General features: G+C 41.1%; 1 protein-coding gene across 3 annotated transcripts in view; it reads left to right on the plus strand.

The window, feature by feature from the left end:
• LOC101483148 (MAGUK p55 subfamily member 7) overlaps positions 1–16580 on the plus strand; it is a 31246-nt gene that overhangs the window by 5167 nt on the left and 9499 nt on the right. For all 3 annotated transcript variants that reach the window (XM_076876304.1, XM_076876305.1, XM_024806101.2), the window contains 8 exons: positions 443–523; positions 5500–5634; positions 7444–7525; positions 7671–7756; positions 8908–8985; positions 9643–9839; positions 9937–9995; positions 10399–10452. In XM_076876304.1, the coding sequence (XP_076732419.1) occupies positions 443–523; positions 5500–5634; positions 7444–7525; positions 7671–7756; positions 8908–8985; positions 9643–9839; positions 9937–9995; positions 10399–10452 (772 nt within the window). The remainder of the gene's footprint in view (positions 1–442; positions 524–5499; positions 5635–7443; positions 7526–7670; positions 7757–8907; positions 8986–9642; positions 9840–9936; positions 9996–10398; positions 10453–16580) is intronic.

The following is a 16580-nucleotide window of genomic DNA, read 5'->3' on the forward strand; positions in this document are numbered from 1 at the left end:
CTCGACATCTTGAAGCAGTAGAAGTCATTACAGTAATATGCCTGACAAGACGGGCGACTGCACACAGTCACTCGCCGCCTCTCCACTTGCTGCCGACGGTCAAGGCTGCTCTGTTTTAGCTGTCACCACAGCTGTCGTGTAGCCTTGAACATTCAGAAGTGTTCTCTTTTTTTTTCCGACAGTGACTCGAGACGCAAAGCTAAAACAGGAAACAGACAAATGGCTCACACCAGGATGAGAAAACTCCCCGTGAGGCAAACAGGGTTTTAGGAAAGTGTCTGAAATAACGACAGCACTGACGTTGTGTCCGGCAGATATAAATTTCATGAACCTTTTATGCGTTTTTGCTTGTTCCCCTACCTGAAAACGTCACAAAAGCCTTAACATAAAAAGAGTACCTCTAATTATAAACATCCGACCTCTCCCTTCTTCCCTGTTCCAGTTGGCAGAGGAGCTCATATACCAGGGTTGGAGAGAGGAAGTCAAAGAGCTGCTTGCCCTCATTTCCAAACCCCACTTTCAGGTAAAAATATTTCCTTCCACAGTGACATGTTACTGTAACTTCACATGTGTCAAGCTAAAGCTTCCCCTCTCCTGGGCCAGTTATATAGCATTTTTAGCAAAGGTAATATATATATATATATATATATATATATATATATATATATATATATATGTAGCGGTTCCGAATGACAGCAATATCAGGAAGAAGGAACACGAGAAGCTGGAGAAATACCAAGGGCTCAGAGAAGAGCTCGAGAGGATGTGGAGGGTGAAGGTAACGGTGGTCCCCGTGGTAATCGGAGCACTAGGTGCGGTGACTCCCAAGCTAGGCGAGTGGCTCCAGCAGATCCCGGGAATAACATCGGAGATCTCTGTCCAGAAGAGCGCAGTCCTGGGAACAGCTAAGATACTGCGCAGGACCCTCAAGCTCCCAGGCCTCTGGTAGAGGACCCGAGCTTGAAGGATAAACCGCCCGCAGGGGCGTGCTGGGTGTTTTTTTTTTATATATATATTACCTTTGCTAATAATATATATAATATATATACAGAGGTAAAGCGTGTCATCAACATGTTGATCCCATATTTTTTATTTTCAGCAGAACACAGAAAACACAGCAGAGATAATGCACCATTTTAAGAAAAATATTAGCTCAATTTGATTTTGATGGAAGCAATGTGTCTCAAAAAGGTTTCCCAGGGACAAATTTACCACTGTGAAACACCCCATCTTCTTTTAACTACAGTCTGTAAATACCTGGGAACTGAGGAGACAAGCTGCTGGGTTTTTGGGAGGGGAATGCTGTCCCATTCCTGTCTGATAGTGATAATATTCTAGTATTGTCTTGGATGAGAGTATATGTTGTTCTAAAACCTTTCAGCATTCATGGTGCAAGCTTCCAATTCCATACCAGAGATGCAGGCTTTTGAACTGAGAGCTGATAACAAGCCAGATGGTCCCTCTCCTCTGTAGTCCAGAAGAATTTTGAACCGTCTGACCACAGAAAGGTTTTCCTCTTTTCTTCGGTCCTTTTCAAAAGTACCCGATAGAGCTTTAACCTGCATTTATGGATGGCATAGTGAGCTGTGTTTACAGGCAATGATTTCTGAAGCATTCTGAGCCCATGCAATGCCTGTATATAAAATGTCATTGTATCTACTCTGGTCAACAGCATCCACGCTTCGTACTGATGTCCACAATTCCATTTATATTTCTCTCACAATCCAGGAGCACCTCCAGAATTATTTCATATGGGAGGCACTTAAAATATTGGGGTGGCACACTAAAAACAGAATTTCCAGTTTTGTTATGCTGTTGGCAAATATAGGTTACTTGAAAAATATGGCAAAAAAAGAGGGGGGAAAAGAATTATATGCCTAGTTAATTTCCAGCTATTAAAGTTGAGCGGTGGCCAGTGGCCCCCCTGACCCCTCTTGGTGCGCCCCTGTCACAATCAAAAAAACAAACAAAATCATTTCACTAGTACATATGACATCCATCTCGGACCTTCTTTTAACAAGGTGTACAAGAACTTAAAGTTAACCAGCACAATTTTACCGTGTACACCTTGTAAAACTAGCAGTAGAAAAATTAAAGAGCTTAAAAAATCTGCCGCGTTATCGTTCTCTCTTGTCCCTCCCACTCACCACTTCCTGTTCTTCTAAATCACAGAGGAGGAGACTACTCAGCAATGATTATTTTAATAGAAACGCTTTAGCGAAATTTATCAGTAGACTTTTAAATGACCTTGAAGGTAGTAGTAGTATAAGGTAACTCCCAACTCTTGGGGGCGATTGTGGCTCAAGAGTTGGGAGTTCGCCTTGTAATCAGAAGGTTGCCGGTTTGAGCCCCGGCTTGGACAGTCTCGGTCGTTGTGTCCTTGGGTAAGACACTTCACCCGTTGCCTACTGGTGGTGGTCAGAGGGCCCGGTGGCGCCAGTGTCCGGCAGCCTCGCCTCTGTCAGTGCCCCACAGGGTGGCTGTGGCTACAATGTAGCTTGCCATCACCAGTGTGTGAATGTGTGTGTGGATGACAGGTTGTGTAAAGCGCTTTGGGGTCCTTAGGGACTAGTAAAGCGCTATACAAATACAGGCCATTTACCATTTATAAGTGTACACAAACATAAAATAAATAAAAGGAAAACAGACAGAAATCAATATATGATCCCACATGCTTCTGGTGTTGTCATTTTGATAGTTTAAACATTTCTTATGTTTTCTACGCTATATTGTAAAAAAAATCATTGCAATCTGTTTTATTTACATTTATTTACGTTTTACATGGCATTCTGACTTTTTCAGAATTGGTTAAAGGCCTGTAACACTATGCCAGTGCACATTCAGCAGTCAGCCAGTATATAAGCTGGTGAAGAGCTGCTCTGTCAGTGAGTGGGACAGCTTTGAATGGTTTGCCTGAGGATGAGATGAGATAAGATGAGTCTTTAAGCAACCAGTAAGTAGCAAGTGTTTGCCTGTAGCAGAAGTGTTTTCCCTTTGACTTGGTTAAACATCTCCTTTACTTTTCAGGATATTTTAGCTTGTGGTCCTTTTGTTTGGCTGAAATAGCACTGCAGCAGACTCTGTGAGTCGAGTCCTTAATGAAATATTATTTTCTCACAACTCACTCTATTTGGCTTTTTCCTTTCCTGGTTATACTAATGTTAGTCCCCTCATCTCCTAGCCAGGCACTTAGCGAACAGCATGAAAGGTGTGTATAGTGGTGGATGTGGTTCTAATATGCAGTGCTTTGAGTATAAAAGTGCTATATAAGTAAAGCTCCATTTTTAGGATGCATTGTAAAGAATTTCATGTGGTATGGACGTCTGTGATTTGCAGTGAGCCATCAGGAGCCCAGCCACTGGACCTGTTTTAATACTTCCTGGTTTGTCTTGCTCTAAAGCTCTAAAGCTGCAATTGTTGCAAATGTCGTAACAAGAGACAAGATTTCATATTTACCCAGCACACCCAATATGAAACATGGAAATCTTTAGCTGCTGATAACTTTACACTTTGCTGCAGAGAGATAGATCAGAAAATCAATACTGCCCTCATGCCTGTCTTTTAACAGCCAGTTAGCTTAGCTTAGCAAGAAGGCAAAGAGTGACCTAATTGGAGATGCAGTTAACTTGTTTTATTAGAAAAAACCGACACAAAAAATGGAACAAATATTCATTAGAATAGTTTGTTATTTTTCCCCGTTTACAGTTTTTATCTTATGCTAGTAATTCACAGCTTCTTGCTATTTTCAAGAGCGATAGAAAAGAGGCTTCAGTCTTATCTAAGTATTCAAGGAACTGACTCTTTTTGCTAAACACAAACATTACTTGAACTGTGAAAGGGTGCATGTTTCTTCCACAAGGATTTTCAGATATGATGATGAAATATGAGATATGAGACGAAATGAAAAAGCAGCCAAAATAACTTGTTGCTTTGTTCACTTCTGTCTCAGCTCTCCAGCACCAAAGATTCAATAGCAACAATGAAAAGTAATTGTGTACTTCTCAGTAATTTTTTCCAAGATAGTTGACATTAAAATTGTAGCTGACAGCTCAATCTCCGTTCATGCTACAAGCACACATATACATTAAACGACTTACACTATATGTTTCCTACAATCCACTCTTATATGAGTCACTCTAAGTGGCAAATTAATCTGACCGTAAAGTTCATTTAAACTGATTACACCTCATCATTCTGCAGCTGAGAGGTGCTGACATCTATTAACCACACTAGCACTGAAGCTAATCTACTCCCGAGTTATGTTTATTAGTGTGCACTCATATAGTGGTCCACACTCCTCAAACGCACAGTTCCTTCTTTCGGATCTGCTGACAGTCATTTTTCAGATGCACATACACATACACGTAGCATACGTACACAGCGCATATGGTTTTCCAGTGAACTGCAGAAGTTGTGGCTTTTCCTAATGAGGAGCAGAAGCCAGCCGACAACTAACAGGTTTGTTTGAACAGCCCTAATGACCTGTTTGTTCTTGGCCACAGTGCACGGGCTCGCACATACTTATAAGAGACACTGGGTATAATATCCTGTAAATGAATGTTTGTTTTTTTAAAACCTGTCTGTGAAAGTGGCCAGAGACACGTTGCTCACTCATTGGCAGCTTTTGAGCAGAGTAACTGTTGATGGATATGCGGATAACAAGTAGACTAACTGACAGATGGATTGGCTGATTATTAAAATTAAGTTGATGAGCACATGTTCCCCCCCTCTTCTCATTCTTTCATATTACAGTAAATGACCTTCTTGTTTGGAACTGCATTTTGCACAGGCTCGCAGAGAGAGGGATTAACATTTATGCTGTGTGTTGCTTTTCAGCAAACAAAACCGGGGATTTCACACTGCCAAAGCAACCATATCAAAAAGAATTTAAATGAACTGCCTGGGTATTGATAGCAAGTCAAAGATCTATTCGCTGGGAAGTGATCCTTTATAAGATGCGCGATGTCTGAGCTGAGCCAGATGGCTGCAGGCAGAGCCAGTGTTAGTGATGAGGGGGAGCTGCTTTCAGGTGGCCCACAGGCTGGTGGTACATTCCAAACTAAATCAGGCTGACATTCCAGGAGGAAACTGCTGCCTCTGGATTAGGTAAGTGTATTCGGGGCGAAGCTTGGCTGTCAACCTTTCTAAGACTACGCTTTACCTAACAGATGATCTAAACGTGTAAGCTGGTGACATTAGGGACACTGGGGATAGCGGGGACAGCAGTTCTACTGCCTACCTAAATTCAAACTGGACAAGTTTTCCAATGACACCTCCAGCATTTGTGCACAGGCTGAATCTGACAGCAGCTTGACAGCCTGCATGCCTCATTATGTTCAGAGTATGTATGGCCTGGGACACTTACAGAGGAGTATTTCTTTTCGGTGCATGTCAGATTGATTGGACTCAGCCCAGTGTATTTCCAGGATCCCAGAATGCAAAGTGACATTAACTCAAAGCTGAACACCATCTTGACTGTTTTTTCTATTCCTTTTGCAGAGTCTCCTGCATGTCCATGACGCTGTAGCTCAGAGAGACTTTGAGCCTGTTCTGCCACCCATACCTGATGACGCACTGGAGGACGAGGAGGATTCGGTCAAAATTGTCAGTTTGGTCAAAACCAAAGAGCCTCTGGTCAGTACAGTCTGCTCAAAGGTCAGGTTTTAAAAAAGAAACCGACAGAGAGAGAGCCACGATGCAGCGGTTATGTGAATCTTCATTTAACTCTTAGCAGCGAAACAAATAAACACATTTGATACAACTAATTTCCAGTGACAGAGGCCAGAGGCCGGTTACAAAAACGTCATGCCGAGAAAATGAATTCCTTCTGTCTGTGCTGCGTGCCAGCTTGTCTCTAATACGGCCTGCCTGGTCTCAGACCTCACGCAAAACATAGAGAAATGCAAACATTTAGGTCAAAGCTACCATGTAACGAGGCGACTGTGCCTAAAAATGCGCAATTTGTCCAGCCACATTAACTGACACACACGGGCAATCCAGCGCAATGAGCACATCTAATAGGTTGAAATTTTCTCCAGGGACTGAATTCATGCTGTGTTGCTGAACAGCGTGACTGCTAAAGCAGCGTATGCCAAGGTGTAGCGGGACGAAAGCCTTTGACAGGATCACATTTGCCTCTAGGCTGAAACATAAGGCAGCTTTCCTCAGCTCAAAATTTACAGAGTCAATTCTTCCACATCTCTTTTGCCATATATCTGCAGAGACGAGCGGCACGGTTCCAGCATTGTTGTGCAGATGTGTATGGTGTGCAAAACTTGTGTGTATAAACAGCAAAAAAACCCCAAAAAAAACCCCCTCTTAATGGCATTTTAAAGCCGTTCTGCTCGTTTAGAATGATTGTTACTGATGAAGATCAACTAGTTTCGAGGTCTTTAATCAAAGCTTATTTTCTCGATGGTATCGGAATGATTCCCCGTATTCAACATTCAGCCATTGTCAGGTTTTTTTTTTTTTTTGATATTTCCTGGATCAAGTGAAACGGGGCAGGAAACCAGTAAAACTACAAAGCGTGCATACCTCTGCCAATGCCACAAATCCTCTAAATTTGTTATTATAATCAGTTTTTTCAGTTGCTTCTGGATCAAAATCTCCATAAAGTCAGTGATTGATAGCAGTGGGGTTCATATGGCAGGGTTTTCCCCCATTCAAGTACGCCCAGTAGTTTATTAGAAAATAGAAGAAATGTCCCCAAATGCAAAGTGAAAATTTATTTTGAAAAATCCTGGATCTACATCACAAAACCAGGCTTTTCTATTATTTCGAGCTTTACTTTCCAACAGATGTCAGTGAATTCTAATGGCAGCTTTCTGAGATATCTCACTAAGCAAAAGACAAACAAACAGCGCAGAAATCCCAGCGATGGGTTTAATTTAAATATGTTTTCAGGATAAATATGAATGTAATTTACTTAATGACGGACATTTTTGCTTTTGTGTGTGTGTGTACTCCTGTGTTGGTGATTGAGCTTCCAAAAGGCTCTTCGGACCAATAATGGAGAACATACTTTTGTATTGATCCCAAAATTAGATTGGAAGGGGACTGACCTTTTTCTGACATAGCCTCTTTGATCAATCCAACATGTTTTCCAGACAACAGGGTTACACCCGAGCATGAGCTGATTGTAGTCAGCTACATAAGATGCTCTTTCCATTGCGATTTGCTCCACATCAATAACATCTGTTGAAAATAATGCTGATTTGAATAACCTTTTCCAGCGCTTTGTGTGTTACATGAAGGCAGCCGCCTAAATGGGCCTGTCTTGATACAAATAACCTTCCTTGGAATCAGGGGACTTTAAATAAGAAGCTTGTCTAGGCCCTAATAAATTCAACATGTTACTTTCACTCGCCATCGTTTGACCTCTTTGCCTCTCTGCATCTGCTCGTATGCTTGTCCATTCATTCACTAATCACTGTCCTTAAGGGAGCAACAGTTAAGAGGGATACATCCACCGGGGCTATTGTTGTGGCGAGGATCATGAGAGGAGGCGCAGCTGACAAAAGCGGTAAGCTGATAGACTCTTGATTGCAAATATGCTTCCTTTCATCCTCGCTTACATTAGGTTGCAGAAACGCTGTGATTGTACATTTCCATGTTTTAAAGAAAAGCATGAGGTACAGGTTTCCATATTAATCTCCAATGCTTTGAAGGCCTCATCCATGAAGGCGATGAGCTGAAAGAGGTGAATGGAGTCCCACTAGAGCACAGGAAGCCAAAGGAAATCCTTCCCCTGCTGGTTAGTCTCACATGTTTTTTCTCATTAAGCCACCAAAACCAATAAACCTTTCCACGTTACTTAAACTTTCACTTCTGTAAAAAAATTATTGTTTACCTAATTACAATATTTCTGTAAGGTTGACCACATTTTTTGGTTTTGAACAGATTACAGTAGCGTGTTACTTGCCTAACACAAGGCTGGGTTTGTGAACTGGAACTCTTTGCTCTGTTAGCCAAATGTGTTAACACCTGCGCTATCAAATAAAGAGAACTCAGCTGACAGTTAGCTAAAACATCATGTGCCATCATCCTGCCATTCCGGCCAGTTCAACAGCCCACTAAAAAGCAGATAATCTTATGGGGTCCAACCAAACTCAAATATTCAGTCTAATGAAAATACAAGCGATGGTGATGTAAATATTTTGAAAATTTTATTCCAAAAACATAAACAACACAGGCTATTTGCAATAAATTGCTACCCAGTCATGTGCAAAGTGTTAAGGCCTACTTGTGACACCAACTTCAATACAAGAGCAATAAATCTAGGTTAGAGTAAAGAGCAATATCACAAGCTAACCACATTTTTTTAACTTTTCTTTGAGGTAAAATTTTGTAGGATCAAGGCTAGAAGTATATTGTAACATGTAATGAAAAACATCTGAGTAGCCAGAACTCTATAAATCTTACTTAAGGTAAAAACACGAGGAAAAACTGAGAAAACATCAAATGCTATCACATCAATCATGCTGCTAATATTTTGATTTCTCTCAGACTGTTTACAGTCTTCATCGGTGGCTCTATCTTCAAATTCATTTTTTCCTACTTTCAATTTAAAGTGAGATTTATTTGTCAGTAAAAAAACAAACCACAACAAAATGTTTACTGTTGCTACTTTGAGCAATAGCTAGCTTAGCTTAACAGCTAGAAACAGGACGATGTAGCTAGCTAAAATAATACAAAAGTACTGTGGTGATTGTGCAAGCCTAAAAAATAAAGAAGTATGCCAATAATTAAGGTTTAAAAATGCATATTTATTTAATGTTTTAATCAATTTATTGTTTAAGATTTTCACAGATCCAGGCAATTTGTTCCCCTTGTTTCGACTGTTTTGTGTAAAAATATGAAAGAGGTACCTCAAACTGTTGCTTTCATGCCACTGTGTTTGTGCAGGCTCGCTCTAAGGATGAAGTCAGGTTCAAAATTATTCCTGCATACTCCAGGGAAGAAATGTCAACAACTAAGCAAAAGGTACAAAGAACATTAACCATAACACTCGTGCTAGTGTGCGTTGTGCATGGACATTAGCATGCGATGCGGCTGCATGGAGAAAACTGTCCACCTGGTTTCAGTAAAAAATGTATGAAATCAGCGATATCTCGTGTGTTGGGTTATGTTTTGTGTTTCTGCCACAATGCTGTCACTGCTGCTGCAGGGTTCTCAAGAAGTAAGCACAGATCAGACCATCAAGGATAAGATGCTAACGTCATTACAACTTACAGCTTTTTATCATTTAAACGTTTAAACTGTACTGACTCAATTTAACATCAACAATGAATCCCTATCTTATGTGGAAAAATTCAAGTTCAACAATCTTAGCTAGAACTAATTGTAGGCCATCTTCACCACACAGAGTGTATGTCCAAGCTGGAAACTGTTAGAGCAGCTAGAGAGCATTTGCAATGGATTAAGACAAATTATTTTCAGTGATTGTGGTCATTTCTCAAAACTGACACCGACATATGCGAAGAAACACCAGCGCAGTCCATTGCCAGAATACAGAAGTTCGTGAAGCTGCTGTGGAAAAACAGAAATGTGAATAAATAAATGAAAAAAGGCATTGTGTGTTTTCCTTTCACCAGTTTGTCTGCTTGAAGGCTGTATAATGCCATAGTTTTCTTTCCTCAGCTGTTTGTGCGAGCTCTGTTTGACTATGATCCCAATCAAGATCCTAGCATTCCATGCAAGGACGCTGCACTCACCTTTAAAAGGGGTGACGTCCTCCAGATTGTTAGCATGGAGGATGACACCTGGTGGCAGGCCTGTCACCTCGAGGACAGCAACGGTGGAGCTGGGCTCATCCCCTCGAAGGAGCTGCATGAAAGGTCTTTTTCCTGCTTTTAAGTCACTTGACTTTAAAATTCTGAATGGACACACCTATCCGGCTTTCATTCTGCCTTTCTTTTTTTTGGCTTACTACAGAAGAGTCGCTCTACAGCGACCCAAAGCTCTGTTCCAGCCTCAAAGAGTCAAGCCACCAGGTGATGCACCCCTTTGGCCCATAAACTCACCACACGCGAAAAGTATAAAACGTTTTCTATTAAGCTATTGAAGGTCATGGTTAATGGTCAGGGTGACCCCGGCCACCCTCCTCTTGTACTAACTTCGATTGTTTTGTCCACATGCTTCATAGAGGAGGGGGAAGGTACTGTCAGTTACCATATGCTTTCGAAACCTTACCTTCAGAATAATTGTCATGATGTAATGAGTATGTTTTGGGTTTTGGTTTGGGGTTTTCTGTTTGTACCTAAGATGTAACGTCTAAAACCAAACTGGCCGACTTGAGCGTGCTTTACCTTTTAATTTCGAAGATTAAAGCTTTGTTAATGGTTGTTAATGGTTCTCCTTTTTTATCTGTGATTTCCTTTCTCCTCTCTCTTCCAGTTTTTCCAGTCACGGAGGATGCAGACTATAGAGCTATAACAGGGATCCATGTTGGTAAGATGTTTGACTTGTCCCACTCAAATCCCACTAATGGAAAAGGGGCCAGACTGCTACTCCAAAATATAACTCAGGGGCATTTCAACCTGAACGATCACAAAAACACACATATTTAAACTCTGTAATAAAAACCAAAAAAGGAGACCCTAGTTGTATTTTGCCGTACAAACCAGTTCATTTGGTGATGTAGTTCTGTGGTTTGTAGATTTAGAGGAAAGGAATATAACAGCAAATGTGGTTTCAGCTGCACAGTTTATCCCATTTGTCTTGATCTCATGGATTGGAAATAATGTCTTGTGTGTATTTGCATGTGTGCATGTGAGCAGTGCAGGATGTTCATATGGGGAAGTGCACTTGTGGCTGATTGTAAAAAGGCTCCTTTCGTCTGTAAAAGGAAAGGTAATTACAGATATTGCACAATATCAATTCAAAGAGTCGTGTACAGTTAATAATGTGCATTTCATCTTATCTGAGGCCAGATTCCACCTGAGGACAGAGCTTCAGACTCTTTATTTTGCATGTACATCCTTAGTGCTGCATGCATCAAGATCCTGCATGCATCAATCAGAGAAGCAGCTGAGGTATTTTGGTAGGTAGGCAGGTGGGTCTGTCTGACTGCAGAGAGATTCTATTACAACAGTACTGTGTTGCAACTTTGAAATATGTAGTCATACAACTTACTAAAGAGCTTTGTAAAGGGTGTTAGTAGAGTACTGTGTATCCATTTAACTCAAGTCTGACTGCGTGTGTGTATGTCATGGCAAAATAATGATCCATGGCACATTTTCTTGAACCGATTCTGTCACAAAGGCAGTGAGTAAAGCTTATTTTGAAACAACTATTATAAAGTGGCATCACGGTTAGCACTGATGACTCACAGCAAGAAGGTCCGGGGGTTCAAATCCAGTCTGTGTGGTGTTTACTGTGCATGTTCTCCCCAGTGTGTGCATGGGTTCTCTTCAGGTACTCTGGCTTCTTATAAGCAGAAGAAATATAAGCAGTCAAGAGGAATATATACAAAACAATAGTAAGGGGGTTGGCTGTAGCTCAGGTGGTAGAGCCAGTCACCTACTAACTGGAAGGTTCGATCCCAGTCTGCATGCCAAATATCCTTGGGCGGGATACTAACCCCATGCTGCTCCCCGATGCATCCAGCGAAGTATGAATGTGTGTGAATCAATTTTATTGGAATTCCACATGAAAGACCAATACAAAGTGGTGTACACGTGAGAAGTGGAACGAAAATCATACATGATCCCAAACATTTTTTACAAATAAATAACTGCAAAGTGGGGTGTGCGTAATTATTCAGCCCCCTGAGTCAATACTTTGCAGAACCACCTTTTGCTGCAATTACAGCTGCCAGTCTTTTAGGGTTTGTCTCTACCAGCTTTGCACATCTAGAGACTGAAATTCTTGCCCATTCTTCTTTGCAAAACAGCTCCACAACTGCCCTATGATGGCCTCAGAGGTTGTCTAAGAGAATATTGGGAGCAACAACACCATGAAATCCAAAGAACACACCAGACAGGTCAGGGATAAAGTTATTAAGAAATTTAAAGCATGCTTAGGCTACAAAAAGATTTCCCAAGCCTAGAACATCCCACGGAGCACTGTTCAAGCGATCATTCAGAAATGGAAGGAGTATGGCACAACTGTAAACCTACCAAGACAAGGCCGTCCACCTAAACTCACAGGCCGAACAAGGAGAGCACTGATCAGAAATGCAGCCAAGAGGCCCATGGTGACTCTAAACGAGCTGCAGAGATCTACAGCTCAGGTGGGGGAAATCTGTCCATAGGACAACTATTTATTTATTTATTTATTTATTTATTTATTGTTTCACACGTGGTACAGCAGTAATTCATTTCCCATACACAACCTTCCTTTCAATTAAAGTAACACTGTTTCCATGCATGAAAAGGAGCAGGAAGAAGAATAAATTCTTATTGACACCTGCCCCCTATCTGTGATAATACAAGTAGGCAACCAAAATTACACTCTGACAATATTCTGCACATAACAAAAAACAAACCAAACAGAACAATATACTCAACAATGAGCAATACCACTAAATATCAAACTAAAAGGATCATTTTTCTACAATTAAATTCTATTATTTTCAACTTCTTCATATTGGTTTATCATTTTATTCTTACTATTAGTCGTGCACTGCACAAAGTTGGCCTTTATGGAAGAGTGGCAAGAAGAAAGCCATTGTTAACAGAATACCATAAGATGTCCCGTTTGCAGTTTGCCACAAGCCATGTGGGGGACACAGCAAACATGTGGAAGAAGCTGCTCTGGTCAGATGAGACCAAAATGGAAATTTTTGTCCTCAATGCAAAACGCTATGTGTGGCGGAAAACTATCACTGCACATCACTCTGAACACACCATCCCCACTGTCAAATATGGTGGTGGCAGCATCATGCTCTGGGGGTGCTTCTCTTCAGCAGGGACAGGGAAGCTGGTCGGAGTTGATGGGAAGATGGATGGAGCCAAATACAGGGAAATCTTGGAAAAAAAACCTCTTGGAGTCTGCAAAAGACTTGAGACTGGGGCGGAGGTTCACCTTCCAGCAGGACAACGACCCTAAACATAAAGCCAGGGCAACAATGGGATGGTTTAAAACAAAACATATCCATGTGTCAGAATGGCCCAGTCAAAGTCCAGGGCCCTGTTTCAGAAAGCCGGTTTAGTGCAAACTCTGAGTAAGTATACCCTGAGTTAACGAAAACTCTGGGTTTTCGGTTTCACAAAGCGAGTTTAGATTAATTCTGAGTGAGTTACTATGACGACACACTCCGTGAAGCTAACCTGCCCCCTAGCAGGTTTACTTCAACTAACCCTGACCTTCTCCGCCTCTTTGTCAGAAACCTGACTGTAGGAAGTGTCAGACATGGCGTGCTCCTTCCTTGAAGAGCCAGTAGATGTTGAAGCCCAAATTCTCCGCAGAGCTCTCCGCCGGGAAAGAGTGATTAGAGCGCGTTTGGACATTTTATCATTTCCTGATGATTTCCTGTGTGAACGTTACCGTTTTTCAGCACAATCTATAATTGATTTGAATAACATCCTCAGGCCTAATATTGCTCATGTGACACATCGCGGACATCCTCTCAGTTCTGTACATATTATTTGTATTGCACTTCGGTTTTTTGCAAACGGGAGCTTTCTGTATAATATTGGTGACGCTGAGCACGTTTCCAAGGCTACCGTCTGTCGGGCAGTCAGGAATGTTACAGTTGCACTGAAACGTCTCCTGTACACGTTTGTGGTGTTCCCCGGTCATAGACCCACAAGATTTATCAAAGAGGGATTCCACAAAATTGCAGGTATCAGGATGAACAAAACTTAATTTATGATGTGGTGATATTTGAACTACTACTTAAATTTTACATTTATTTTCAGGGTTCCCAGGCGTGATTGGCTGTATAGATGGCACTCACATTCCAATCATTGCTCCTTCAGTAAATGAAGGAGACTATGTGAACAGGAAGTCTTTCCACAGCATCAATGTACAGGTACATAGTTCCCTGTAGCATTTCAAACTAACAAATTATTTCATTATAGTAATGGATGCTAATTTGTGTTCTCTGCACTGTGAAGATCATATGTGATGCTGCCAACATTATCACAAATGTGGAAGCCAACTACTCAGCCTCTGTGAGTGGTGGTGGTGGAGGACCCCCACCTGTTTTTCGGGCCTCCACTTTTTTTCTAGTGGCCATAACGGGTCACATTTGAGCATACAGAGTAAGCAAATATGTACTTGTAATGTGCTCAGATAATTTCAATAAGTGCTTACAGAGGGGAAATTAATGTAGCCTCTAACTGCAATTGATTTACATCGGACAAACAGACCAAGCACTATGGCTCATAATACAATTACACCTTACCTGTTTGGACTATATTTTTATATTTCATTTTTACTTGCTGCCAGGAACGTTTGGGGCCTGTTGGGTTGCACCTGCGCTCACATCATGTCACAAAATAAAATGTATGAAATAAAAAATAAAATAAAATATAATAAAATAATGTGTTAAATGGGTGGGAAATCCCTAGATCAATGTTTAAATTAACACTCACGCATTGACTCTGTCGGCTATGTTTTGCCATGCATGCTCCCTTTCTTTTGCAGCTGAGGCTGTGTTACTTTTTTCCCGCAAAATTTGCATGTTATCTGCATATGCTGCCATCAGAATTTCGGCCTCAAGCGCTGTAAGATACATTGACCGCGCCTTCTTTCCCTCCGTCTCCATGGTGACTCGCTTAATCTGTGCTCCACTAATCAGGGCTTTATGTATCCTCGTGCGCGCGCTTAACTTGGGGTTAAAGCAACTCCGCGTTGATTGAACTAATTGTTATCAGCCTTTCTGAAACCGAATATTCCGAGTTGGACACTTCGGGGTTACTCAACCCCGTGTATCATTTTTAACTCTGAGTTTTCTAAACCGGCTTCCTGAAATAGGGCCCAGATCTAAATCCAATCGAGAATCTGTGGCAAGATCTGAAAACTGCTGTTCACAAGCGCTGTCCATCTAATCTGACTGAGCTGGAGCTGTTTTGTAAAGAAGAATGGGCAAGGATTTCAGTCTCTAGTAAAAAATGTTTGGAATCGTGTATGATTTTCGTTCCACTTCTCACGTGTACACCACTTTGTGTTGGTCTTTCACGTGGAATTCCAATAAAATTAATTCATGTTTGTGGCTGTAATGTGACAAAATGTGGAAAAGTTCAAAGGGGCCGAATACTTCTGCAAGCCACTGTAGAGTAGAAGAGTGCTCTATAAGAACCAGTCCATTTACCATTTAGAATAGAAAGGCAGGGGTTACTCAGACCATGGCTCAGATAAAGGCCCAATCTCTGCCTTTTTAAATAGTACGAACAGCAGCAGTAATCTCTGCTCTGAAGTAAAAGCTCTGAAATATATGGAGATGCTTTTCATTTGTCATATTTTCTCTTGTTAAATGACAAATATGTGGAAAAAGCTATTTTTAACCATAGTTTGTGTGTCTATTACTTGTCAGTCACAAGCGCCTTGAGTTAACTGTTTGATTTGGTGCTATAAAAGTCAAATTGAATTGAACTGAACTGAATTGAAAGTTGTTACCAGCTTTCATAATCTTTTATTATGAAATATGGTATGACCAAATGACCAAAATTTACAAAACAGACTTAATTTAATATTCAACATGACACATAATGAGTAACTGACACAGAAAGCTGTTTTCCAATACATCCAACCACAGCTATCGCCACCAGATGGCAACATCTGTGGTTGGAGATCTAAGGCACTTCAGCATTGACTTTGTTTTTCTGACCTGGAAGCTAAGTCCATGTTTTATTCTTGAGTCACAAACAAACAAATGGTTCCTCAGTGGAGAAGTCCCAAACCAGGAATCTACCAGTCCTGTCATTCAGTTTCCTTAATTGCTAACACTGAATCATTCAGTGCCACCTAATGATCTCACTGTATTGTTGGAGGGCTGTGATGCTACAGACACAACTCTTTTACACTGACCACATTGACATGAAGAGCTCAGGCCCAGCTCACAGCATGTTGTACGCTGGCCTGTTACTCGGCCTTATCACTCCTTTCCCGTCACATCACACTGATCAGTAAATCTGAAATATGTTTTAGTATCTCAACAAATGTGGGGCTGGGAGCATTTTCAGTCACCGATGATAATTTGCCTGCCAGAATGATTTAAGACTGACAAATACAAGATGGCTTTGTGCAGAGCGCATTTGATTTTAGGAAATAAGATTTGTTTTTTTGCTTTGTAAAATTATTTTTTATACAGTTTGTATAACCTGCATATTTGAGAGAGCTCATCATTTTAAATCCAGTGTAAACAAAAGCTTGAAATCATATTGGTATGTTTCTCAGAATGAAGCCTGGAGAGGAAATGGATAGACATGCTTACAAAGTGAAATTATGGTTGACGTCAGAGAGGGCTTGGCACCATCACTTAGTTAACATCATGAAAGAAAGCAAGTCTGCCAAGCCCGGCCCGACCACAGTCGCATGGCAGAGGCTGGACAGCAGTGACGCGTGACAGACTGAATTATTGTCTCTTAAATAAGACGTGTGCTGCTCAGGAGAGCAGTTGACACCAGATG

Source organism: Maylandia zebra, linkage group LG18 (assembly GCF_041146795.1).
Source record: "Maylandia zebra isolate NMK-2024a linkage group LG18, Mzebra_GT3a, whole genome shotgun sequence".
Taxonomy (NCBI): Eukaryota; Metazoa; Chordata; class Actinopteri; order Cichliformes; family Cichlidae; genus Maylandia; species Maylandia zebra.